Source organism: Chroicocephalus ridibundus, chromosome 3 (genome assembly GCF_963924245.1).
Source record: "Chroicocephalus ridibundus chromosome 3, bChrRid1.1, whole genome shotgun sequence".
In the NCBI taxonomy this organism is placed as follows: Eukaryota; Metazoa; Chordata; class Aves; order Charadriiformes; family Laridae; genus Chroicocephalus; species Chroicocephalus ridibundus.
The window spans coordinates 18,444,387-18,469,033 of NC_086286.1; the positions used below are offsets into that span (position 1 = coordinate 18,444,387).

The following is a 24,647-nucleotide window of genomic DNA, read 5'->3' on the forward strand; positions in this document are numbered from 1 at the left end:
CTTCTTTAGAAATCTCAAAGCAGGAACAGCCTGCACTGCCAGAAATTACAAAGCTAGCGGGTCAGTGCTTCCTTGATGTCTAGTAGGATGCCCCAGGTACTACAAGCTCTGAAGAAGAGCTTCCAGCAGAGACTAAAGCTGAGAGTCAAATCTGCTTGACAAACCGGGAAGCAAGAGCCACAGCGCTGTATTTGGATCCCTCCTGAGCACCAGGTGTTGCTGAAATAGCGACAAGCCCAAGTACAGCCAGGACAGAAATGCCTCTGTGCTGTCTGGTTAGATCCTGGAGTTTTGGCTTAAACTCCCCATCACTAGGTCAATGAAAAGTTTAGATGGTCTGCGTCTAGACACTTTGATGATAGCTAGACAGAAACTGAGCACAGCTCTGCCGCAACTGAAACTAATCAAATTTCTCATTTATTTTATGGCCGCTGAGAGTGCAGCGTGCTTGGGTAAACATCATCAATATAGAGGAGTTGCTCAGCTCCCAGGTCACCAAGGATTCTGTATTCTCTGCAGCAATTCGATTATCTCTGTAAGCCAGGAGGTGCCTGCGTAGCACCGAGAACACCAGCCATCTCAGTACATCCGTGAGCAGAGACTGATTTTATTTCAAGAACACTAATAGTCAAAGTAATTCTCCAAGATCATGTGTGTGTATATGTATATATACATATACATGCAGAGCTAGGCACAGCTAGGTTTCACATTTACCCTTCCCACCACAAACTCAAGGTCAGAATTGCTTTATTTCACATGAAAATAAAAACAACCAAAACCTAATCAGACTTTACCAACGTTACAAATGACTCGGATCCAGGAGTCAAGCTGGCTGCCTTTTAACACGTTCAGCAGCAGCAGTGAACGCAGCAATTGCCACTTGTCTGAAACTTGTGTTCATGAAATACGAGACCGAGCAGAAAGCGGCGTACATATGTGCCGGTAGGTGATTTAGCCTTGCAGGGCTAATGCTGAGAACGCTATTTATTTATATAAGCTAAAAGGCTGCAACTTCAAACACATGTAGTGAGCAGAAATCCTTTTTTAATATTGTCGTTTTACTGACCGTAACTGTAATGGAAATACATTCTAATTAAATATTTAATTAATTTGCCATCGGCCTCATTTCCACTCCCTCCAAAAAATCACTTTTTAGGAAGGGAAACAAATAGTTTCCTCGCAGTTTGAGAGATGGCTTATAAGCCTCCGCTGAATCAGGACAAGTTTTAGGGGTCCTACACAAGCTCTCTTTCTAGGGAGCTCGTGCAGCCGCACTGTACCATAAGCACAGCCACAAACAAAACTCTGAATTTTGCTGCCAGCAAAATGGTGTTGAACTTCGAAAAAAAAGGAACACGTACTGTCAACTTATACTTTTAGAACTTGTAACGTATTACCCAGTAGGGCTGAGAAACCTTAGTAATAGGTAACAGGACCCCATTGCGGTGTACAAGAAGATCAGAGGCAACCTGTGCAATTTAGGCTCCATCCTGGAAGCTCCTTGGTAAGGACAGATTCCTGCATCCTCTTTAGTTTGTCTTAAAGCCAGCGACACAGGAAGCTGAATGTAACACGTTGCTTATATACAAAGCTGCCCCCAAACCATCTGCATCTAGGCACCCCGTGCAAACCTTCCTTTTTATCAAGTTACTGCACAGCAGCCAATTCCCAGCTGGTTCCTTTCGGAGGGCACGGTTAATATTTGTTCAGCCACAAGCTTAGCCAAAAATATTAGGCCCCCAAGCAAGGTTTAGAGACAGGACTCTGCATCGCTCAAGGCAAGCACATCTATTTTTAAGGCCAAGTTCACTGCTGCAATTCTTCCAATGCAATTCTTTCCATGCGCGCTTTTGGCGGACTTGCCCCAAACGCTTCCCCGGGAGGTTAGACTGCATGGTGCATTTGCGGGAGGCAGAAGTGCCAGTGCCACTCACTCTCCCAGATGCTAAGAAGTTAATTCATACCGTAAGATAGCTGTAAAGGATTTCACGCTGCGTTTGGCATCTTATGGGGATGAGATTCTGAAATTGTTTAGTTTTGAGTCAGGGAAATAAATAACGTATTTAAGGAAACCCCTCTCATTTCACTGATTCTTCTGCCTAATTGCGCATCAAACATACACCATCCTCAGCAAAGCCCAGATTAGTTTCCCCTTCGCTGGCTGTAAAAGCCTGGCCTGGACCAGGGAGGGGAAACCCTTCCAGATGTTGCACATAGGGACTGCACCAATGCACCACTGCTGCTGACCTTCTCTGGTCTCACCGAGGTGGAGGCACGCAACAGGGACAGCAGGACCCCCACCCTGCCACCTTCTCAGAAATAATCTGTGGTGCTTCACAGCATGCCAGGAGCAGCCAGAGCAGCAAGAATATCTGGGGCAGCTGAAAAAATGAGGGCTTCAGTTCTAACTTCATAAGGCTTTTCATTTTCCTCCTCTAAAAAGCCATTTCCGTACCTATCACCATTATTTCTACCTCTCCAAGCAAAAGCAGCATAAGGCATACACCCGTACCAAGCAAACCCTCAAAGAAATAGATACAAAGCAGGTCTGAGCATTCTCAATCTCATTATTTCCTGAATCTACATTTTCTTGGAAGAGAAGGCTCTTAAAAGCCTGTTTTTCCCCTGCTTTGTGCTCTTCCAGTTTCACTTATTTTACACATAGGTACCTAAGGCTGGAAGGAACGTTCCAGGCCAGTGAGTTGAGCCCTGTCCCACAGAATGCAAAGTAATTTGTACAAGAGCTAGGCTGAAGGTGGGCTTCAGGAGGTTTTTGCTCATAGTTGTTCTAAAGGCTGAGGCTTTTGGACTCTCCTATACGCACAGCAGCAACTTTTTCCTATTTCCAGTTTAAACATCTCACAACCCTTTTATTGTAATTTATCTGCTCTTTTACAAGGGAAATCTTACCTTTCAAGTAAGAGCTCTTGCCTCAAACTGCTTTTCTGCAAAGTAGCATTTCACCTGCCTCACGCTTCCTCTTCAAACTTTACTTGCGTAGGATAAGCAGGACACGCTTTTTTTTTTAAACCTCTTCTCATAAGAAATACAGGTGGATGGGGGGAAGCAGGTAATCCAGCCATTTTCTACCCCCTTCGAGCTTGACCGCTCTTTCCTGAACATGGCGGTCAGGGTGACACAGAGCAATCCTGGGGGAAAGCTCAAGCAGAACCTCACATAGTAGTACTAGGCTTTCCCTCCTCACTGAAGTGCCCGAGCTGGCACGCTGGGTGGATCACGCTTCTGCGCCCATAATCAGATTAGTCAGCTCAGGTGGTTACAGGTCATCACCCCAGGGGTACTTCTTTATAGGTGTTTCTCCCCGTCACTGTTTGCCTAACTAGGAACAGCTGTTTCTTGCTCAGCTCATAGGAGGCATCTGGGGGCGATCAGCAGGATACAGGCACCAGAGAGCACACAGCACCAGGCAAGTCCCAGCATCTTACCTTTACAGTTATATTCATCCTGGCACTGAAACACAAAGCCCAAGTCAACATAAAGAGTTAACTGCTGCTCTAAGATATTAAATCATGCTACAGATTAAACTCTTTCCTCAGTTTCTCTGTCAGGTTATTTCCACTGAAGCAAGAGCTGTTATGCCAATTCCTTCTGCAGAAAGAAACACGTTTTTGGCACAGATAAATCACAGGGAACCAGGAAAACATTGGTACCTTCAGAGCAGCTTTGTTTTCCTAGACACAGAAGTTCTTCCTACTGTTTGCAGTATGCAAATACCATGAGAAACCCATGAGTCACTGAGCTTCCCAGGGGCTCCACCTTCAGCACGATAGAGGCTTCCACTTACCCAGCCTCCAATCCACAACAAACAAGTAACCAACCCAGCAAACAGCTGCGAGACACCCAGACTCTAGCACGGGCTAGGCATGTCCATCCTTTCCAGGATAAGGAGCGAGACAGAGAAAGGACTCACCTCCTCACAGAGCTCCCAGGAGACTTCAGCCTCCGTTAGGCTTGTGGGCAAATCTGTAGCAATACCCCCAAGTGCTGGTTCAAATTCAGACCTTCAAAGAAAGGGCTAAGAAGGAATAGCCCCTGAAATGCTCCTGCTATCCATCAAATCTTCTCCAAAAGATAGGCATGAAGTCCTACCACCCTTCTATGAACCCAGAGCTTTTTCCTTCTGGATGCCTTCTAAGCCCTTGCCTTTCCCAGGTGCGGAGGCTCAGGTCTAGTTAAAGTATCACAGGTCGTTAACTCTGTACTGCCCAGCCAGGCTTTGCAACCCACATACCCCAAATGCCTTCTCTCTCTGGCTATGTTTTCAGTCTCCTGAGGGCATTAACAAGCTTAGATAAAGTAGCCAGCTTTCACAGCTTCATTAAAAAATCAAAATAGCAAAGTCCAAACTAGACCATTGAAATTATTACCATGATTAGCCTCAAAGGCCCCAAGATACCTATGTGGTCTGGGTGAGTGGAAAATGAGCAAAAGTGATAAATAACACCACAAAACGAGAATGGACTGCTGAACCAATCCTGAACCTGGCAGGACCTTGCAAAGCACTTAATGCTGGTATTTTGGTCTGGGTGGGAGTGTGACAGAATGGCGTAAGGATCAGCTGGGCAAAACGCTATTTGTTAATAAACTTTTCTGCCTTGTAACACGTGTTTTTAGGTGATTGCTGGCTACTAGCTGCCATTGCATCTCTCACTTTGAATCCAGATGTTCTGTACCGCGTTGTTCCCAAGGATCAGAATTTCCAGATGGACTATGCTGGGATCTTTCATTTCCAGGTACCTATATGATCAATGTATCAAGAATAAAAGAGGAAAATGCTAGTATTTTGCTAAAAGCTGCTTTTTTATGTTTGGCACAGGCTAAATATTCAAGAATTACAGTGTGTAAGTGAAATTGGTGGGGGGTAAGGGGGGAAAAAAAGAGGAACAGAATAAAATAATATTGAATGACACCTGCTCACCGGGTAGGTTCTGCTGTCTTACAGCTGACGGGGCTCTGGTGAGTTACACAGGTTTTGTAACTGAGCCAAACCATTATGCCACATGAGTCAAGACCAGCTCTGTCGCTGCTGACTGTCAAGAGTGAATTCAGGCTGATGTGGTTCTTCCTCCTTCCCTTCCCTTCCTTCACCTCCCCACCACTTTGTCGAGACTTCCTTGCCTGCAGGCCTGGCGTGTTGGGAGTGAGCCAGCCTGCTTTGACTAGAAATTAGGCTCAGGTGTGAGCAGTGTGGATCCACCCTGCAAAGCTCAAGGAGGTGTTTCGGTGAGGAGAGATATAGAGCACATACTTATCCCTTCCACCAGCTCATCTCAGCAAAGGTGTTATTATGTAAATGATCTTCTTTCCCTTCCTTTCAGGACTGCATCAAATTCAGGCAAAAAAATAGCATTAGCAGTGTTTCACATGTTTCCCAGTATTTTCAGAAGGGATTAGCACTATTGAGTGCTTCCCCTTTGGGTGACCTCTCCTTGCAGCATTTTTACGGGATCATTGGGGTTTTTTTTCCCATGGATTGGGCCTTAAAAGAGTAGACAAGAAAAGACTTCAGAGTATCCTGTCTCCGCACTGGCTTTCCGGAGTCTCCACCAAGTAAGCTCTGCATGGCGCACCAACAGTGTTCCAGATGTTATGTGCAAGATGTTGCTGTTAATATTACCTATCAGCAAAACTTTAATACAGCATTAAGGAGCCTGAGCAGTGCTTCGTAGGGATGGGAAGAGTTTGCCTCTGTTACAAGGAAGAGGAGTCCAACATGGGAATGAAACCTTACAGTGACTTACCCAGGGAGAACTGGTGACAGGTGAAGGGGTAGGAAGATGGCACTGCAGAGCCATTATGTGTACACCAGCCCTCATCATCTTTTCCTTTCTTCTTTTCATCAGTTCTGGCAGTACGGAGAGTGGGTGGACGTCGTGGTGGATGACAGGCTGCCCACCAAGAACGGGAAGCTGGTCTTCGTGCACTCGGAGGAAGGCAATGAGTTCTGGAGCGCGCTGCTGGAGAAGGCCTACGCCAAGTATGGTGGCTAAGCAGGAGGCAACGCTCCTGAGTGTGCAGAAGTTGACAGCCTGGGTGGTTGTGGTGTTCGACACAATGCCCTTCACTCAAGTTCAGTTCCACCCATTATTTAGAGTTTCCTCCAGGTCCATAAAGGGTATTGCCAACCGTCTGTTTCAAGGGGCTTTACTTCTGGTGCCCCAGGTCACACTGATGATCAGACAGCCTGAGGGATACCAAATTATGAACCCTTCTTTCTGCAGTGCCAGTGCTTACAAGTGGAGATGGCCCCTTATGCAGCTCTTGTCATCTCCCTCACAGGTTGAATGGCTCTTATGAAGCTCTCACAGGAGGGTCCACTATGGAGGGCTTTGAGGATTTTACTGGAGGCATCTCTGAGTCCTATGAGCTGCGGAGGGCTCCTTCAAACTTGTACCAAATCATCCAGAAGGCTCTGAGAGCTGGGTCGTTGCTTGGTTGTTCCATTGATGTAAGAGACTGCTGCTGCTTTACTCTCCTCTCCTGTTCTTAGGGCTCTGGTCCATACTGTAACAAAAGCTCAAACCAATGTTCAACATAGGTAGGAAGGTCTGAATTAAAAGCATACTACAATTAATGGGAGACTTTTATTGATTTCAGTTATAAAAAACTCTGGATGAGGTTCTAAATACCCAACTCTCATCCTGCCTTCCGTTTTACAAGCCAGCCTGTGATAATGCTTTGAGCCATGAACTGGGGACTACTCTTCCTGAACTCCATTTTCATTCTCTGAGTATCTTTTCTCATTCAAATTCTGCATAATTTCAGTTCTAGACACACAACTGCCAAACTTTTTGAGATACTTTGTTGTAGCCTGCAGTCTAATTCTAGCTTTTGTTTTCAATCCTAAAGATTATTGACACCTGTAATACAAGTTCTCTCAAGTTACAGATGATGTTTGTACATGTTTTGGAAACTCCACACCTTTCACATCCTGTTTCATTATCTTGTTTGAAATCCTGGTTCATGGCATATAGGATTACCAGAGTCGAAATCTTGATATGCTGGCTCTCAACCGAGGCAGGCTAGAGCTTTGTTGACATGAACACATCTTTGCAGGTGACTGGATCTGTTACCTGAGCTGGGAATTGGATTTAGATTTAGATTTCTTTGTACGTTCTTAAGTCTCTGTTGTGCTAGGACTACGTATTTAGGGGCATGAAACTGTGGAGATGAACTTTTGCTGTGGATCTCACCTGTGTTTAATACACTTTGCATCAAGAATGTTGATATTCATTGTGCATACCACTTTGGATATCTTCCCCCGTATTAATTTGCTCACAAAAGCTGTGTTCCTACACAATATGTAGTCCTAAATGTGTATACTTTTATTGCCCCAGATAACTTCTACAGCTGAAATAGAAGCAATCACAAGCCTGAAGCTGGTAAAGGGACATGCTTACTCTGTCACTGGAGCAGAAGAGGTAAGCCAGCCTCTCCAGGGCCATCATACAAAACAGCTTGGGGTTGCAATACTGCAGTGCCTTCAACTTTCTGATGTCTTTCTGTGACTGACCAAATGAAAATGTTGCTAACGTGCACCCTCTGACAGAAAGAGAAAGTACCTGTGGTACTTAGCCAGGTTGGAAGCTCCATACTGGTAGTTTATATAGAGTATACTGTGCAGTCCACAACTCGTGTTGTACCAACAGACTGGAATACAAAATGGGCCAAGCTGTTACTGAAATGGAGGGTACGGAAAGGAGAAACATGAGAAGAGGCAGCCGTTTCTCCACGTGTTTGTACTGCATGAGGTGGGAGCAGTGTATTTTGCCAGTCAGCGCTAATCGGAAAAGAGTAAACGCCTCTTTTATGAACTCCTTCATCAGTCCCACCTTCACAGTGAGCCCTGGATCTCCTGCTCTGAAACTGGAACCTTTACAGAGGTGTCCATGCCAAGTAACCTCTTCCGAACCTTGTTGCGTTGTGCGGTATCTCCTGCTTTTGAGGATGTAGATATGCTGCTGCTTTCTGGCTGATGTTTTTCCTTGCAGGTTGCTGTCTTTATATGAAATGGTGAGTGCTGCGGCTAATGGCTCACTTGGTGGCGCAGGATAATGTAAAATAAGGGTGGAACGCATCTAGGTGTCTTTTAACTATTGCAAACTGTTATGGACTGTGTCTCTCAAGTACAAATCGTGTTCTGTCTTGTCTGAAAAGCAATTGCCCCATGATGATTGGAATAATGGAAGTGATTAGGCTCTGTTTGTTGTGGATCTTTTAGGTATATTACCGAGGACGGCCAGAGAAACTCGTGAGGCTTAGAAATCCCTGGGGTGAAGTGGAATGGACTGGAGCTTGGAGTGATAAGTAGGTTTTTATACGCCCCTGCCTCTCTCTCTTCAGTGTGTTCTGGTATCTTTTAAAAATTAAATTGGGACTATGCAGTTAATCCAATCACAAAGCACATTTAGGAGAGATACTAAATCAGTTGGGATAAAACACTATTAATTTATTAGCAAGGTTAGATATTGATCCACTCTGCCCAGCGGACATTCTTCCCTGCCTCAGGCAGAGCTTTCTAATAAGAAAGAACAGCCCATGTTTTAATTGTGAGCAGCCCAATGCAAGCCATATCCAGGTCATTTTGCAAGATGACTTTTCTCAGATTGATCCGACTGATGGTGCCAGGGCCTTTGTAGGATATGCAAACCAATCCTATTCCTCGGAAATGCAGCAAGGGTAAACCTCTGTTGTGCCTCTGCCTCAGCTCTAAGGTTGCTGGGCTCTAAATGAGACCACTATTTGGTTTCTACTGCAGCATCTGAAAAAATGGGGATGTTGACTAAGCTAAGGACCTAGAAGTTTGAAAATCTATCAGAAACTGTCTGGGCTTCAACTGCCTCGGTATCTCATGAGAATGGCAGTGACTGCACGCCTTTTATTTTTATATTCAGAGTGGCATAGATTTTATTTTCATTTGGGCCACAATATATTTTTTCATGCAATCCTCTGAGATTTCAGTTTCCTGTCCTGACTGGCTGCAGCACCGGTGCTGATGTTGTATAATACTTAAGGACAGACAATAGAGATAAACATTAGAATTATTCTTACCTGTATCAGAGCTGCTTTGCTCAGCCCCAAGATAAGGTGCCTCAGGCCCGCAGACGTGCCATATCCTGTTTTGCCATGGGACAACCCTGCGGAGGCAGGTGCAGAACTGCACCATCACGTGGGAGCAGATCCGAGCAGAATCCAGCTTGCTGCACCGCAACACCAGAATGGGAAAAGAGCAATGCTGTTTTCTGCAGTACATTTTCTAATCCCATCTTTTTGAATTTCTTGTTCTTTGGTGACCCCAACAGCAGAGCTTGTATCGTTTCCCTAGGGAGAATATCAGGCATCCCAACAGATCTTACAATGCAGAAGCTCTGCCTGACTTTCAGGCTGCGTGTTACCTAATCCATCCAGTCTGCAATATATGTACATCCCAGCACCTGGCAGCGGTGACTCAGTTTAAGACTTATTTGCTGCAAATACAGTTGCAGTCTGATTCCAGCCCTGTATAGTCAGGTTGCAGTGTGTACTGTCATTGAGAGGGGCAGAAGGTCTAGTTGTTGAAGAAATGCATGCTCCTTTATCAGCTGTAACCGAAGACAAAGCCTAACTCTCTGATCTCATTGTAGAATGAAATACAACGACTGAACAGCTTGCTTTTGTGCTTTGTCTGCAGTGCTCCTGAGTGGAATTATGTTCATCCCAAACAAAGACAGGCTCTGGATAAGCAAGTAGATGATGGAGAGTTTTGGTGAGAATCGTCCAGCTAGCTTAATCTTTTGTTCATTTTATGTGCACATATGCTTTTTAAGTAGTCCTCTCAGTGGTATGGAGAGAAACTGCCGGCGCCAAGGGGGTTAATAACAACATACGTGTGTTGTTAGCCTCTTGTTTGTCTCCCTTCCCATTCAAACATTACCTTTTATTAGAGCTTGCATAACTCAGTGCTTATCCAAAATATAGAGACCAGATGGTAATAAAATCAATGAGGTGGTAAGAATGAACCTCAGCTGCTCTATATTTTGAGGTTTGTTTTTTTGCCTAAATGCCGCACACTAATGAAAAAGTTTAGATTACTAGCTTGGGAAGAGTCTGTTTACCCAGACCTAATGGAAAGCCCATCCCCGTTAGCTGATTATATGGATCAGTACTGAATGCATGTCACTCTGTCCTAGACTGGAAAGATAAATGCGCACCATCTCTCAGTGCAATCAGCTACACGGGCCATAAGGCACTGAGAAATGAGAACAGACCTCTGCTCGCGGCATGAAGAGATCAAGGCCTGTCACTCATGCAAACCTACTAGGGATGTTAAAAACAAACATTAACGATAGAATTAAGGCAAAACACAAACTGGAGACTTTTTCTACAGAGTGACTCTTTCATACGGGCCAACTCTTACTCACATTAAATGGCATCTCCTTGCACATTTTGTTCCACCAATTTTAGTGAATTTACTTATGAAGTATGATCCATGAGGGATTGCCCATGGCTGGAGATGGCAGAAAACGGTATGACTGAGCCCATAATGTGTAACAGCTGTTGAGAACAACTGTGTCCAGGAGATACAGCTCATTCAGGGAGTGGGTAATTTTGTTTCCCAAAAGCCGGCTCCAAGTTTCAGAGTTCAATTAAACGGGGCTTTGGGCAGCTCTGTCATACTGATGTTTGCTACCCTGTTGGGGGAAACATGCATTCGCAGTCACCTGGACTGTTGCAGACTGATGGACTAACCCTGATCTTTTTGTGCACCAGGATGGCATATTCGGATTTTCAAAGGCAGTTCACCCGCCTTGAGATCTGCAACTTGACTCCTGACACGCTGACGAGCAACAAGGTCAATAAATGGGACCTGACCCTGTTTAATGGACAGTGGAGACGGGGCTCGACTGCTGGGGGCTGCCAGAACTACCAAGGTGGAGACCCAGCCAAGAAATACCAAAAAAACAATCAAAATAAATGCTTGTGAACCAGTGGGAGCTTTGGTGGGAAGGGCTTGGAGGTGCAGCTCTTTCTGCTGGGTTTAGCTAGTAAGCAAAAGCTCAGCAGCCTAACCCAAGATCTAATTCACACTGATTTCTTCGTTGGGGATTACCAGCCCACTAAGCAGTTAATTCATGGCTGTATTCCTTTTTTTTCTCTGTCTGCTTTTCCTGCTTACACGGCTTTTGCAACTGACTGGAGTAATCCTCCGAAGGGTTGCGTAGGCCAGGAAAGTGTCACAGTTCAGTGGCAGTGTTGTTTCCCATTCATTTTCAGGTCAGACCTCTGGAGAGGCTGTCTGGCGTTTGGTCCTCTTGCGACAATAACGGCCTCAGCCAAGGACGTTTCCTGAGGATAAATGACTGGCTGGAATTAACAATATCAGCTCCTCCCTGTTGGTCGTTACTCCCCAGGAAATACCTTGGTGCTTTGATTTGCCCTGGCTCCAGTTGATATTCAGCATAGTTGTGAAAACATAAAACCGTGCAACGTAATGGAAAGGGTTGGAAAAACTCCAGGCAAAAGTCCTTCCAAAGAGATATTATGTGTAATTCTAGTGACAGCCATCTTGGCTGCAATGACAACAAAATTTCCTTCTTTTTGTCTTGCCTTGGGAATTTTTAGCGACATACTGGACCAATCCCCAGTTTAAAATCCGGTTGGACGAACCAGATGATGACCATGAAGGGAGTTTGAATGAACCGTGCTGTACTATACTGGTGGGCTTGATGCAGAAGAACCGCAGGAGACAGAAGAAAATGGGGGAAGCTCTGCTTAGTATTGGTTATTCGCTCTATCAGGTGAAGTTTGTTCCTGATTAAAGGCTTTACTCCCTCTTCTGTTACCCTGGAAAAAAATTAGCAATATGCTACATCTTGACATTCAGCACTACACTTCAATAAGAATTGGATTTTGCAAGATGATTCAAATCCTTTTCTCATTTCTTCCTGACCCGCATAATATGGGAAGATTCAGATAAATTTAGGCTCAGTTCTTGTCCCTCTTTAACAGGAGAGCAACGTAAAACTAGAGGCAATAATTTAGCAACAGTCTCATTGAGAGACTTCTCTTTCAAATTCTGAATGGGGGCAGGCTCAGGGTGCCTGGCAGTTCCAGATAAGTGTTTCTGATTACAGCCTATCGTTAGTGCTCAGTAGTCACTTTCTTTTTTTCTTTTATTATTTTTCCCTTGCATTTGAAAATTGTTTTGATTCATTGTCTACCGTGTTATTGTTCTGGTTCAGTAGTTTTGGGTTTGTCTTTTTTCTTTTTTTTTTTTCTTCCTGATTCTCACAGTATTGCTTCTGTCTCTAAAAATATAATGTAGGGAAAAATCTGCAGTGTCACCTCTAATTTCTGTGACGTGAGGGGAGAGAAGTAAATATAGAAATTTCCAACCAGTATTCATCATTCCCAATATGATATCTGGAGAAAAGCAATTAGATGTTGCATAGATTCCACTGGATGAAGATCATTAACCAGCACAGGTGGGAGCAGATTGGAATGGCTGACTTTTGCCAATATATCTTGTGCAGGATGGTTCAAAACTAGGCAAGGTTTTCCCTAGTGCCTCAGTGTCTGCATACACAAATGGTTCTCACCGAGTACATTTCTGATTTGCCATCTGCGTGGTGCCAAGGACCCTGGCCTATAGGCATCCTAGAATTTGCACATTAAGGATATTTGTCTGCTCATACATCTGGGTAAAAACTTGAAGACATTAGCAGGCCCTTCTGCTTTACATCTATTTAATCGCATCTGTCTGCTCCATCATGTTTTCCATAGTAGGGTAGACTTGGTGACTCTTAAGAAGATGAAGTCTTTCTTTTGAAAGAAATGGCTGCTAAGTCACCTCAGGTGGACATTCAGCTATGATCCAAGTTCCTTGGGTCACACTCCCACTGTTGTGGATTTACATCACTGCAGCTGATGCTGTGACTAAGGAGGTCCGGTTAGGACAGCATGGATGGTAACCCAAAGGAGATCTCTGTGCAGGAGAAGGTGAAAAGGTGTATGCTCAGGTCTACCTGCCCTGCAGAGCTTTTGTAAGTCATGTGGCTCAAACTACCTACTGACAATAACTGTAAGTGTGCCCATCGCCAAGCTCCTGGCCGCCTAGTATGCTGGTTGTAAGGAACAAGACCTGAGGTCTCAAGGGGCCATCTCAGGCCCCAGAATCGTTGTGTGGGTGATATTTTCAAAAGCTCTTTTGGGACTTGGGAGGACACTCTCTTTGGCTCTCACAGAAATCTGTGCTCTCAAGACAACTAATTGCTCTTGGAAAAGCTACCTTCTATTTGGAAGTACAAATTAATATAGCAATTGAGTTAATTTAGGAAGGACCAATCTTGAAATTTGTTAATTGTTATAATTATGGTTACTTGTTATAATTGATGGTAGCCTTATATTTTCATCATATACCAGTAACTGTGGACTAGTGGATTTTAGGTCTGCTGTAATAAATTTTCAGTGCATTTTTTGTTAGCAAAGTGGGGCTATGCTGTTGACTTTCCTCGCTGAACCTTTCAAGGCTTACCCAAATATTTCCAACCAGTAGTATAATTCACAGCACCGTATCAGGAGAAAGGCAGTTAAATGTTGTATAGATTCCTCTGCATGATCCTGTTTTTCCTGTGGAATAGCTTTAGCACCAGTTGAGAACTTCCTGCATAACTTCGTGCATAACCGATACTACAATAAGTGGTTGTAAATGGATTTTTAAAAAAAAATGTGTCTGGAGGAGGCTTTGTTTGATTTATTTTTTTTTAATGATAGAAGTGGGTATGTAGCAGCCCTTTAACATCAGCTCTTTCTCTTCCTTTCAGATTCCTCAGGAGGTATGTAATCTCTGCTGAAGACTTCTAGCTTCCAGATGGGCACCTCCTGTTGATCTGGAGAATTTAGCTACCGGGAAGACTTCTTCCTTACTAATGACAGCTCTTCTGGAGAGCTTTGTTCTTGGATCACTGGACCCATATCTCAAGTTCTGAATAACCATTTCCAAGGGACTGTGGCATGAGGCCTTATTACAGATGTCTGAGTCCCAACCTTGGCTTCATTTACACTTGTTGAAATTTGGTTTCCACTAAGTTTGCATAACGTAGGTCAGATTTGTCTGTTTAGTAGAGGTGAAGGCAGAGCAGGGTCTCTGTACTCTAAAATCGAGAAAATGTATCTAATGTTGTTCCAAAGAAATGCCAAACTCTGGGGATCCATTCCTTCTACAGTTCTGAGCTGGGGCTCCTGGTAATGAACAAACCCCGCTGAACCTTCCCTAACCTCCCACATGTCGATACTGAGGAAAGGGGCTTTTCATTCCTGAAAGAAGAGACCCCAGGGGTGTCTGGCAGTAGGAATAGCCTATACTCATTACCGAGGTCCAGCAGCCTGCGCTGCCAATTTTTCCTTGGCTTTTCAGCATTTTTCTTCTCTCTTGGTAAATGAATGTGTGGTCATGTAGCAATTAACTGTGTTCTTTTAACAGCCTTGCAGATGCAAAGGGAAAATGAACTTTATATATTGAAAAAGATATGGATCTAGCTTCTTAATCTTTGCAGTCCCACTTAGTTTAAGATTGAGTGGGGAGAAAGGATGGTGTTGTCAAATAAAGACCAAATCCAATCTTATCCTCAGAACAAAAGAGGAAAAAAGCCCATATTTTTCTACAGTTTACAACAGAAAAGCAGAATGATTATAAAATATTTGATAACATCTTTGTATGCTCTGATCTTAGACAGCCAGAAATCTTATCCGTATGCAATGCCAACCACACAGCACTTTTTGTGGATCATTGAATCAGACTTTTTGAAAGACATCGCTGTGGAGCAAAAGTCACGAGTAGAAGGTTTAAAGCAGAGGCGTTATTCTTACATTACTGTTTCTTGTTACATTGGTGTTTTGTTTTGTGAGCTATGCAACGTTCCACTTGTACAATAGTATATTGGCATTAAGGAAAAGTTCAGTACTGTTTTCCACATAATCCAAAGGAATACCCTTAGTATTACTAATAGAAGTTGGGTAAATCATCTAATCTGGCCCCAAAGTCTCAGCCTTGTGACTGCTACTGTGTTCTCTTTAATATTATTTTCTCTCTAAGTAAATCAAAGACTACAAGCCCTATGCAATTAGGAGATCCATCCCATCCCATACATTGCTCAAAAACATTCTGAAATTTAAATTTGCTCACGAGCAGCCTGTGAAAGCAAAAAATTCTCACTACGTGGATGACTTAAGTACAGCAGGTGCTAGTTTGACCAGATATGAGCATGCATTATTAACTTTTTATTTATTTTATATCACAGACCGTAAAGAGGCATGTGAAAAGATAACCCTTCTAAAGGAAGATACTTTACCCTTCTAATTATCTGCTTGACTGTTTCTCATGACAGAACCCTGGTGGTTATCTCTTACGCCATCATTTGCAGATTTATTATTTTATAAGAAAAAACTTGAGATGGCTTTAAAGCACAGAAATTGAAATAGGGTGGCTTGCTTACCAGTGAATTGTCAAGTGGTTCTAACAAAAACACGTTTCCCACAGCTGGAAAATAACACAGATATTCATGCGAACCGTGCTTTCTTCGCAAGGAACCAACCAGCAGCCCGGTCTGATCCTTATGTCAACCTGCGTGAAGTCTCCAGCCGCATGAAGCTGCCCCGGGGAGAGTACCTCATTGTGCCGTCCACTTTTGAGCCTTACAAAAATGGAGAGTTCTGCCTGAGAGTTTTTTCTGAGAAACAGGCTAAAACTCAGTGCGTATCTTCTCTGTAAAGCCTTCTCTTCTGCTCATGAGGCACGTAAAGGAAAAGGTCAGGTGTTTCACCCATATCCCGTGCTCTATCTTTTCCCTTAACCGACAAAATAGGCCCATTTCTAGGATCTATTTTCTTACATAGTCTACCATATGTGACACACACGCATCCATGGTAGAGAGTCATGGCTCTTCAGGTGGCCTCCAGCAAGTACTCAAGCGGTGACTAGATCCCTCAGGTCTGTGAAGTAGAAGTTCCCACAATTAAAGAGTGGAGGATTTGGGAGTATGATGACGAGGAGGTGGTTTTAAGAAGGGTTGTATCATTGAATGAAAAAACCAGGAGTCTGGATACAAGAAAAGAATAACAAGGCTGTATTTCCCAAGGAAATCTTCAAAGAGGTGGGACAGAGAGAGGTGTAGGAAGCGGGAAACCTGGGGGCTCATTCTATGCATTTGGTAACACCTTATATTAAAACTGCTTGTTTTGCTAATTATTTTAAGGGCAAATGATAGACTTGTCATTTCTTGTTGTTTTGGATTTTTTTTTCTGTTGTTCCTTAGGATGATTGGTGATGTGGTGGCTGCAAAACCATATGAGGTAAATGTCTTAACTGGGCAGATTTTTTTGTGTGCGTGGTTTTTTTTGTTTGTTTTTTTTTTTTTTTTAACAGACTTTCCTTTCATAATGTGGGGGCAAAACAGGGGTGAGATTTTTATTTTTCCCCTGAGTTGAGATCACAGTATGAGTTTGTGCTCAGGAAAAATATTTTTTGGTCATGAGGATTCTTTACATATCTCCGTGGCTTAGTTTCATGTGCATTTTTGTGTACCTGGGCCCATGTGGAACAGAAACTGTACCCTTGAAGACTGGGCTTTAAATTGTCCTTCCATCTAGTACAGGTAGGAGGAGGCAGGGAGGGCACCGAATGATCCTTTTCATAGAAACAGTCTTCCTGAAGCCCAAGAGAAATTGCAAAAGCAGACTTCCAAGAAGCTGCTGAATTGCTATGGCCAGGTGCAGCAAGTTGCATTTTCACTGCAACTGTTTTATAAAACTATTTTGGTAGTGGAAGAAAACTTTTTCATCGGTCTTAGAAAGTATATACTCCCAAATGAAGCCAGCCCCTGGCTCGTCGTGATTTAAGTAGTGCCTCTGGTTTGACATTGCTGCAGAGCAAGCGCTCATTTTCCATTGCTGTAAACAGTCCCCTGTAAAGCTGCTTTACGCTATCCACAGCTCGCGTTCTAGAACCACCTTGTAAACCACACTCTCGGTCATCTTTTTCCTCTAGCCTCATGTCGATAACAAAGATATAGATGATGAGTTCAAGACTCTGTTTCAAAAGCTCTCTGGAGAGGTAAGTGGATTAAGGTGAAAGAAAAGATTGGGACCTCTCTGTTATGATTATGCAAATATTTGACTTGCCAGTTCCTTTTACTGTCTGGTCTTCAAAAAACCAAGCAGTTCTTCCCTTTTATTAACTCACAGTTTCAGTTCAATTTGTTTTACAATAGAGCCGTTTTGCTACATTGTTCCTCTTATTGGTGCAAAATGTGATTTGTTCCCTCGGTAATGCAGGGCATGGAATAACTTTGAAAATAGGGGTGATGGGAGTGAGGGCTGTGAAAATATTATCCCACGGTGAAATAAATTACCTGTGGAGTTAGCATATAATTCTGACAATTGCCTAGTTGGCCAATTCCTTCCTCTTTGTTTAGAAGCCTCGGGCATTGGAAAAACTGTTGGCTGAGCTTTCTCTCTATTTATTGTATTTGACAAACCTCAGTATCGACAAAGCCCTGCTGTGCTAGCCTGTGGCTGTCGAGTCAGATTTTCTCTTAATGAACAGGTGGCCACTGGCACCGAAGAGGAAAAACATCTTGCTAGTTAGAAAGACCTTTTTGAGTTTTGAGAGGGCAATTTTAGTATTGTTTGGTTGTAGTTTCCATAAGCCCAGAAAATCTCAAGTGCTCTCCTGAACCTCTCTAGCTGAGAAAGACGGTAATCACCCGATTCGGTCAAACCCGTTAAAAAGTTAACATTTACTGGGTCATGCCACCACGGCACGTAACAAACCACTTATTTCCCATTTGAAAGGCTAGGAAATACTCAGGGTTCCTGAGGATCTCCTCCACGTGATGTCTGATGGTAAATGTAAAGTGTTAGAAAAAAACCAAAGGTTTGCATGCCTTAGATATGGAAGGAAAATACTCTCTGAATGTCTAACAGCAAATGAATATAGTTTGTTTCAAATAATTTTTTGTGTTAACGTACGAAATATTTTTTCTGTCCAGGACTGCGAAGTGACTGCAATTGAACTTCAAACTATCCTAAACAGGGTTTTGGCGAAGAGTAAGTAATGTTGTGTAGTTCCCATTGAATGGAGCTGAAAGGCACGTGATGAAATGGTGAGACATCAAGTTGCTCTTTGGTCAGCGTGAGCATCTGTGCCATCAGCACACAGAAGGGATCTGTGCTAGCAAAAATCCAGCTCTATCAGCTAATGGCAATGAAAAAAACAGTTTTTGTCCACCCCCCAGCTGGGTTCCTCCTGGTTTGTTGAACCTTTAATATGTGGGGGAAAGATACTACCTGGTGCTCCCCTTCCAAGTGCTGCCAGCCGGTGTCCCTCAGAGGCACTATATTCCCTGTACCTTCTTGTGGGGAGCACCATGGGAAGATATTATTATGCTGCTGAATAACTTCTATGGACAGATAGAGGCTTACCACCCCCAAAACAAATAGCATCCCCTGCCCCTGTGCCAAAAAAAAGCCATGTTAATCAGCTGAAGGGAAACAGTGGAAGAAATGACAGAGCATTTACTTTGCTAACGAGATTTTAAGGTGGCTGACATCTTCAAGGTTTCTGCAGAAAAATATTTGTCTAAAAGTATTTCTGACTTGGATTTTCACTTCCTTTTTGTACAGGAAAGGATATTAAAAGTGACGGATTCAACATTAACACTTGCAGGGAGATGATCAGCCTTTTAGATGTATCCTTTGAACGTCATTTCATCACCTTTAAAAGTTTCTGGATCTGTTTTGCAAAACTTCCTGGCAAGATAAGGCTAAGTTTACACTTCCGTTGTCCAAGCGCTTGTCTGAAGGCATAAAATTCAGCCAAGCAGCTCTATCAGCTCAGGATGGCGGAAACCTGAACCATTTAATCATCAGCTGCTTCTCTCACCTGCTCTGCATCTCTCATCGCTTAAACTTTTTCCTAAAAAAGAGCAGGGAGGAGAAGCAGGGAGCTTCTGCCTGGCTGCACCTGTGCAGTTTCGGATGCATACACAGCACGCTCGGCGGGAGGCAGGTTTCCAGCCCAGCCTCAACTTCCATCTCTAAGTCAGGTGCTGTTCATAGAGCACAGAGCCCAAAGCAGCAGAGGGAGGCTGGGGAGCCTGTTCAGAGGAGGAAGGCTTCGAGTAAGTGCTGTGTCTCCCTCCTTTCTGCATAGCTTGTAGGACACATGGGTGCTAATAAGCTCTGCGTAGCCAAGGGAAAAGGAGGTATCAGCACATCTGCCCAGTACTCCTTTGACATGCTGGGAAGGTAGCCAGTGTACTCGGACGGCCATGCTGCCAGGATCATGCTAATGTTGGTCTCATGACGTGGTCATGCTGAGGTCAGCAGGGATTATCTGTGGATCTTGTGGATCACTGGCTGTTGGGAGAAGTGGTGCCTTTGCCCGACACTCCACAGCCTCCCAAACCCCACAGGGCAACTCAATAAATACAGCACCACGGGGGCCAACTCATTGCTTCTGCATGATTTTCCATAGGAAGGGATGTTCAAGGCCCTGAAGGACACGGGGAAAGACTGCGTAGCCTACTATTGACTCTCTCTGTTCACTTCCAGCTCCTGTCTCTGCTTTCTAACACTCGTCTGCTGTGAGGCCAGTCCTTTGTCTCCCTAAGGGCTTTAATCTACTGGTAATTGTACAAAATGCGAGTGGATCTGATTGTGCTTATATATTTAGCAATCCCATATATCATTCCCTGAGAGCGCAGATAGCCTGGAAACTCTTGGCATGCCTTTAGCTAGGCAAACGTAAAGCTGTGGGCCCGTCTGTGTGAGATGGAGACGTATTACAAATGAGGATGAATATGGCATTAAGATGCCACTGTGATGTGTGATTTATTTTCATCAGAATTGGTTGCTCTCCAGTTTTACTAAGCATAGAGGAATCCTGGTTTTTGAACCATGCCTTAACATCCCCAGACCAATGGGACTGGCACCTTGGGACTTGTAGAATTCAAGACACTTTGGATGAAGATTCAAAAGTACTTGGTAAGGTAATATTTCTGACTGTCTCCTCTTCCCCCTCAGCTCTGAAGTACAGATCCTGAACCGAGATAGGGTTAAGCCACTGCAGGCGGATATACTTGGAAGCCTTCTTTCTCATGGCTGGAGTTTGTTCCAGGGCTCAGAAACACCTCTAATTTAAAAGGACACAAGCAGATCCTCTTTCACCTTGGACCCACCACTCTCCATAATTTGCAATACCTTATGGAAAGGCAGATTAACCCTCTTTCATTGCTGGCAAAGACAGCTCTCTGCTGCCTGCTGTATTAAAGCTCCTATGAATATGCCTCTGCTGTTGTGGTATGTTACATTGCCAGCTGAGCACCATCAAACACAAGAAACACATATTTTTGGGACCTATAAGAACCTGGCTTTGCATTTTTTAAATCCTGTAGAAGCGCTGAATTATTTTTCTGACAGAGGATTTAATATCCCAAGAAGCGCACCAGGAATCAAGCAGTCTAAAGGAAGGTCAAATTTGGACCTGTTTTGTTTGACAATATCCCTTTGGGGCAAGTCTGCTGCTACCATGCGTGATGCTGGTCAGCACGGAGCATCTGTCCTGGAGGTTCATGAGATGTTCAGCTGCCCTTCAGCCGGAGGCACCGGCTCTCTCCTGAGGCTGGTGTTGGCAGAGCAAGCCCTGAGAGCCAATTCTAGTCTGAGCTGTAGGTCTGCGTGGCTTCTAATTCTGGATAATAAACCTGCTGGCAGTAGGAAGCATCTGTCATCTCGTCTGAAATATTAAGCAAAATGGTCTTTGTCTGTTGCAGTGTTTGCCAAATGAAAGGATATTTTCCTCAATGGCCTGTCTGCCACCACGTAACATGAAGGCGGGCAGGCTGCCAGCCCATGGGAACGTGTTTCCTAGTCTGTCTTGCATGCCAGTGGCTACTTGAAACATTTCCCTTGCTCATGAACGTTGCAAAGAGTAGGAGCTTTGGGCTGGTAGGGGCAGCCCCTGTCCCAGCCGTCAGAAAGCCGAGGCTGTGTCTGCAGAGCAGAGTGATGGTGTGGACGCGGCAGGGGTAGGCACCGATATCCTGGCTTTAATCTAGCTACAGGAGCAGGGAGGATGGCAGGACATGGGCTGCAAACCAAGGTGAAACCCTAGAGGATGCCTGGTTATTTCATTCTGGCTGCTACCTCCTGGCGAGCCTCGCGTTACCGTATCTTCACTACTGTTGTTATCCAGCCATGAAAGCCAAAGCCCACCCGTGCTTGCACCATCACGCTGCTGCACGGGCACCCATTGAAAAGCCAGTTCCACATTCCCTCCTTCCTCTGCTGCAGGCAATCTATAAGAAAGTGGACAGTGACTACTCTGGTACCATCGACTCCCACGAGATGCGCAATGCCCTCAGAGAGGCAGGTGAGTACGCAGCTCGGGGGCACCGTGGGATCACTGCAGCCCTCCCCCAGGCATCGGAACAACAGTGGAGCCTTTAATGGCTTTGATTCCCTCCTGTCTCCTAGATCACAGCATTGCCAGTGCCATTCTCCCTTCCTGACAGTCACATACCGCTACATCCTTTTGCTGTTATATACATCAAAACCTGTCCTCTGTTCTGCACTATGAACCACTGATATTTTTGTCCGTGCTGTGACCATTGCTTATCCATCTGATTATTCCTTGCTCTATTTTTGGCCTCATTATTTCCTAATCTAATTTCCCTTTTTCAGAGCTATGCCCAAATCCTCTTTTTCCTTCATTTCCTCCCACCGCCTTTCTCAGCGCTAGAGAAGGTGCAAGCCTGATCAAGGCAGGCCCCAATGATATCCTCTCTGATGTGCTATTCACTTTTGGAGGAGTGCTTGCCAGCTCAGGGGCATCTAGGGGACCACTGTTTTTTTGATCTGTCTTGCGCTCGGTGGAGTTTATATGAATGATCCAGAGACAGAAATAGCACTAATATGGGCCTGAATAGAGCCCAATGTGTTACGTGAGCAATTGGCTCTACTGCAATCACTGCTATTCAGCTGCAGCACCAAGACTCGCTAATTAGGGGTTTATCTGGGGAAAATAGGACTGGTTATGCTGCGAAACAATGTGAAATATGCAGTCTGACAAAATGCTGTGGGAGAACTTTATGCCTCTCTTCACCCAGTACAATGGGCTTTGGAAAGGACTCGCAGCGGAGATGGGTGACGGAGTCCAAGAGACCTTCTTGGAGGAATAGTCCTCAATCCTTCACCCAGGTCCTCCCGCAGCTGCAGCAGTCCATGGATAAGTCACGTCAAAGTCAGCATATTAACCTGCTGTGTCAGTGATTCTTGTGCTTCCTGTGCCTTCAGGTTTCACGCTCAATGATCAGGTGCAGCACAGCATTGTCGTGCGCTACGCCTGCAGCAAGCTGACCATTGATTTCGACGGCTTTGTGGCCTGCATGATCCGCTTGGAGACCCTGTTCAGTAAGCGCCTTCGTTCATCAGCCAAGGATGATTCCAATTCAGAATTCCTGAAAACTTTGGGGTTTCATTAATCATTTGGTGCCTTTTAACTGTGAATGTAGCAAATTGCATGGAGATGTGAGGGTGCCAGCAAAATGGTGTCTGCTCGAGAAAGCAGCAGAGAAATAGCAAAAGTCTTTCTGTCTGAATGACCATGGAGTGTGGGGGACATGTTTTCATAACCTACCATGATCTTCTGCTTTACAGTCATCTGCACTTTATGGTCCATGCTCTGGCCCCCAAGTTGTCCCAGCTCCCATAAATGGTGCCATTTATCACTTACAGTCCTTACTCAGACCCGATTTACAGGTTTGTCCCCGGATCATACCAGATGCTACTGCATCAGTTTTATAGTTGTCCTGCTGCCAACTCTCAGTTTGCTGCTGTAGATCTGACTATTTCGCCCCATGAAGCGGCTTAGAAATTACTTGTAAGAGGAAAGAAGAACAGCTGTAATATTCTGTTACAGAACCCGTCTAGATTTCCAGTAGATCATGGCAAAAGGCCAGACCTCTACATTTTGTCAGACAGCGACTCTCTACATGCCAAACTCTGGTGGTTTATATCCAGTTTTTTTCCCCCTCTCCTACTTTTCAGAAGTGTTCCATCTCCTGGACAAAGACAAGAGTGGAGTCATCCAGCTCTCTCTGGCTGAGGTGAGGCTGGTCAGATTGAAATACCATCTGTTTAAGCTACAGCAATGGGCCACACTACAATATGTTTATTTTAAATCACTATTATAAGCAGTAAACTCAATAGTGATTCAAAGGGAAAGTTTGTTTATGTGAAAAGGTTCTTCAGCTCAGAAGGCCTGTCGGAATTAGCGGAACGAATATTTACCTCATATGAGCAAAAAAGTAAAGATACATTCAAAACCCGTAAGGTTGCTTGAGAAGATGCTTACACAAGTGTGCTTCACTGTCTACTTTTAGAGGGCAGTGGTCAATTCATTAGAAAACACACAGCAGGGAACTGTGCTTTTCTGGCAGAGAATGTACTGATAAAACCTGCCAGAATTAGAAGAGACCTTTTAAGATGCCAGGTCTTTTTTTTTCCCCACATTGTTTTTAATGCAAATTTCTCCTCTCGAAGCTGTAATAAAAGCAATCAGCTTGAGTTTTCCCTTTGCAGAACGCAAATATATCTCAGGAAACAGCTGGAAGGGGCCCCAAGAGGTCCATGCAATTAGTCCTCTCAGCTGAAGACTGGCTTAAAGGGAGGATGAAGGCTAGGAAGCCCTTTGACCCTCTGTTGCAGTTAGCTAAATCTAGCTGAAATTGTACATTGCATACTTCGACCCTAAAACTTTTCAAAGGTCACACAGCTTGCTCTGGAGAACTGGTCTTCCTTCGGAAGAGATCCCACTTGCAATGTCTGAGGCTGATTCTGGCAATAAATTTCCCCGAAGTTCCAGAGCAGATGGATCCTACATGTACAACAGATCAAAACGCAGCTCCAGCCTTTCCCAGTTTGTTTTCCCAAAGCCGTGATAGAGTGCCCTGGTGGCATCCTGTGGACCTTCCAGATGGTCTGACTCTTTGTTCTGTTTCTCCCTCAGTGGCTGTGCTGCACAATGGTTTGAACCACGGTCAATGAGTTCAGCAGAGACTTCTGAGGCTCTTCTGAACATGGAACCATTCATTCGACTTCTCTGTGTTATGGAAAGCAGAGAGAGAAACTTGGTTTTATTACTGGCGATTTATTTTAAACCCACTAAAAATGAAGTGATCTCCTGTTAGTTATAAAATAAATCTCAAACAAAAAAAGATAAACAAATAAAATAAAGAAACCCAGACCCAACCTCCTTTTCTTTTCCCACCCAGAGAGTATTTCTGTTTGTCACACTGAAATGTCACAAGTTTTGACTTGCTACAGATGGGCCCAGGTGGCTTTGGTGTGACTTCTGACTGTGCATCAAAGTTCAGCAGTTTTCAAAATCCTGGAAGGGTTCTCCAGTGCCTGCAACGTCCAGCATATGTTTCACAGAGAGAAACCAATGCTCAGAAGCACGGTCAAAATCTGTGTTGCTGCCCTGGCTACCTCCCGTCCCCGCCAATTGTCTGCTTTGGCTGTGCCAAGCCCCCGCAGAAGCTGGAGGTGAGAAGCTTGGAGGCAGACGATGAGCTGCTGAGAGCAAT

The 24,647-nt window shown here is 44.3% G+C and overlaps 1 protein-coding gene across 1 annotated transcript in view; it reads left to right on the plus strand.

Moving 5' to 3' along the window:
- The window catches only part of LOC134512661 (calpain-8-like), a 30,573-nt gene extending 6,276 nt beyond the window's left edge, over positions 1 to 24,297 (plus strand). The window contains exons 3-21 of the mRNA XM_063328226.1: positions 4,636 to 4,754; positions 5,865 to 5,998; positions 6,301 to 6,469; positions 7,359 to 7,442; positions 8,243 to 8,328; positions 9,692 to 9,766; positions 10,771 to 10,931; positions 11,623 to 11,798; positions 13,824 to 13,835; positions 15,539 to 15,750; positions 16,314 to 16,350; positions 17,045 to 17,110; positions 18,048 to 18,105; positions 18,682 to 18,746; positions 19,975 to 20,043; positions 21,352 to 21,430; positions 22,354 to 22,470; positions 23,107 to 23,165; positions 24,068 to 24,297. Of these exons, the coding sequence (XP_063184296.1) occupies positions 4,636 to 4,754; positions 5,865 to 5,998; positions 6,301 to 6,469; positions 7,359 to 7,442; positions 8,243 to 8,328; positions 9,692 to 9,766; positions 10,771 to 10,931; positions 11,623 to 11,798; positions 13,824 to 13,835; positions 15,539 to 15,750; positions 16,314 to 16,350; positions 17,045 to 17,110; positions 18,048 to 18,105; positions 18,682 to 18,746; positions 19,975 to 20,043; positions 21,352 to 21,430; positions 22,354 to 22,470; positions 23,107 to 23,165; positions 24,068 to 24,091 (1,802 nt within the window). The 3' untranslated portion in view covers positions 24,092 to 24,297. The remainder of the gene's footprint in view (positions 1 to 4,635; positions 4,755 to 5,864; positions 5,999 to 6,300; positions 6,470 to 7,358; positions 7,443 to 8,242; positions 8,329 to 9,691; positions 9,767 to 10,770; positions 10,932 to 11,622; positions 11,799 to 13,823; positions 13,836 to 15,538; positions 15,751 to 16,313; positions 16,351 to 17,044; positions 17,111 to 18,047; positions 18,106 to 18,681; positions 18,747 to 19,974; positions 20,044 to 21,351; positions 21,431 to 22,353; positions 22,471 to 23,106; positions 23,166 to 24,067) is intronic.
- The last annotated feature ends 350 nt before the right edge of the window (positions 24,298 to 24,647 follow it).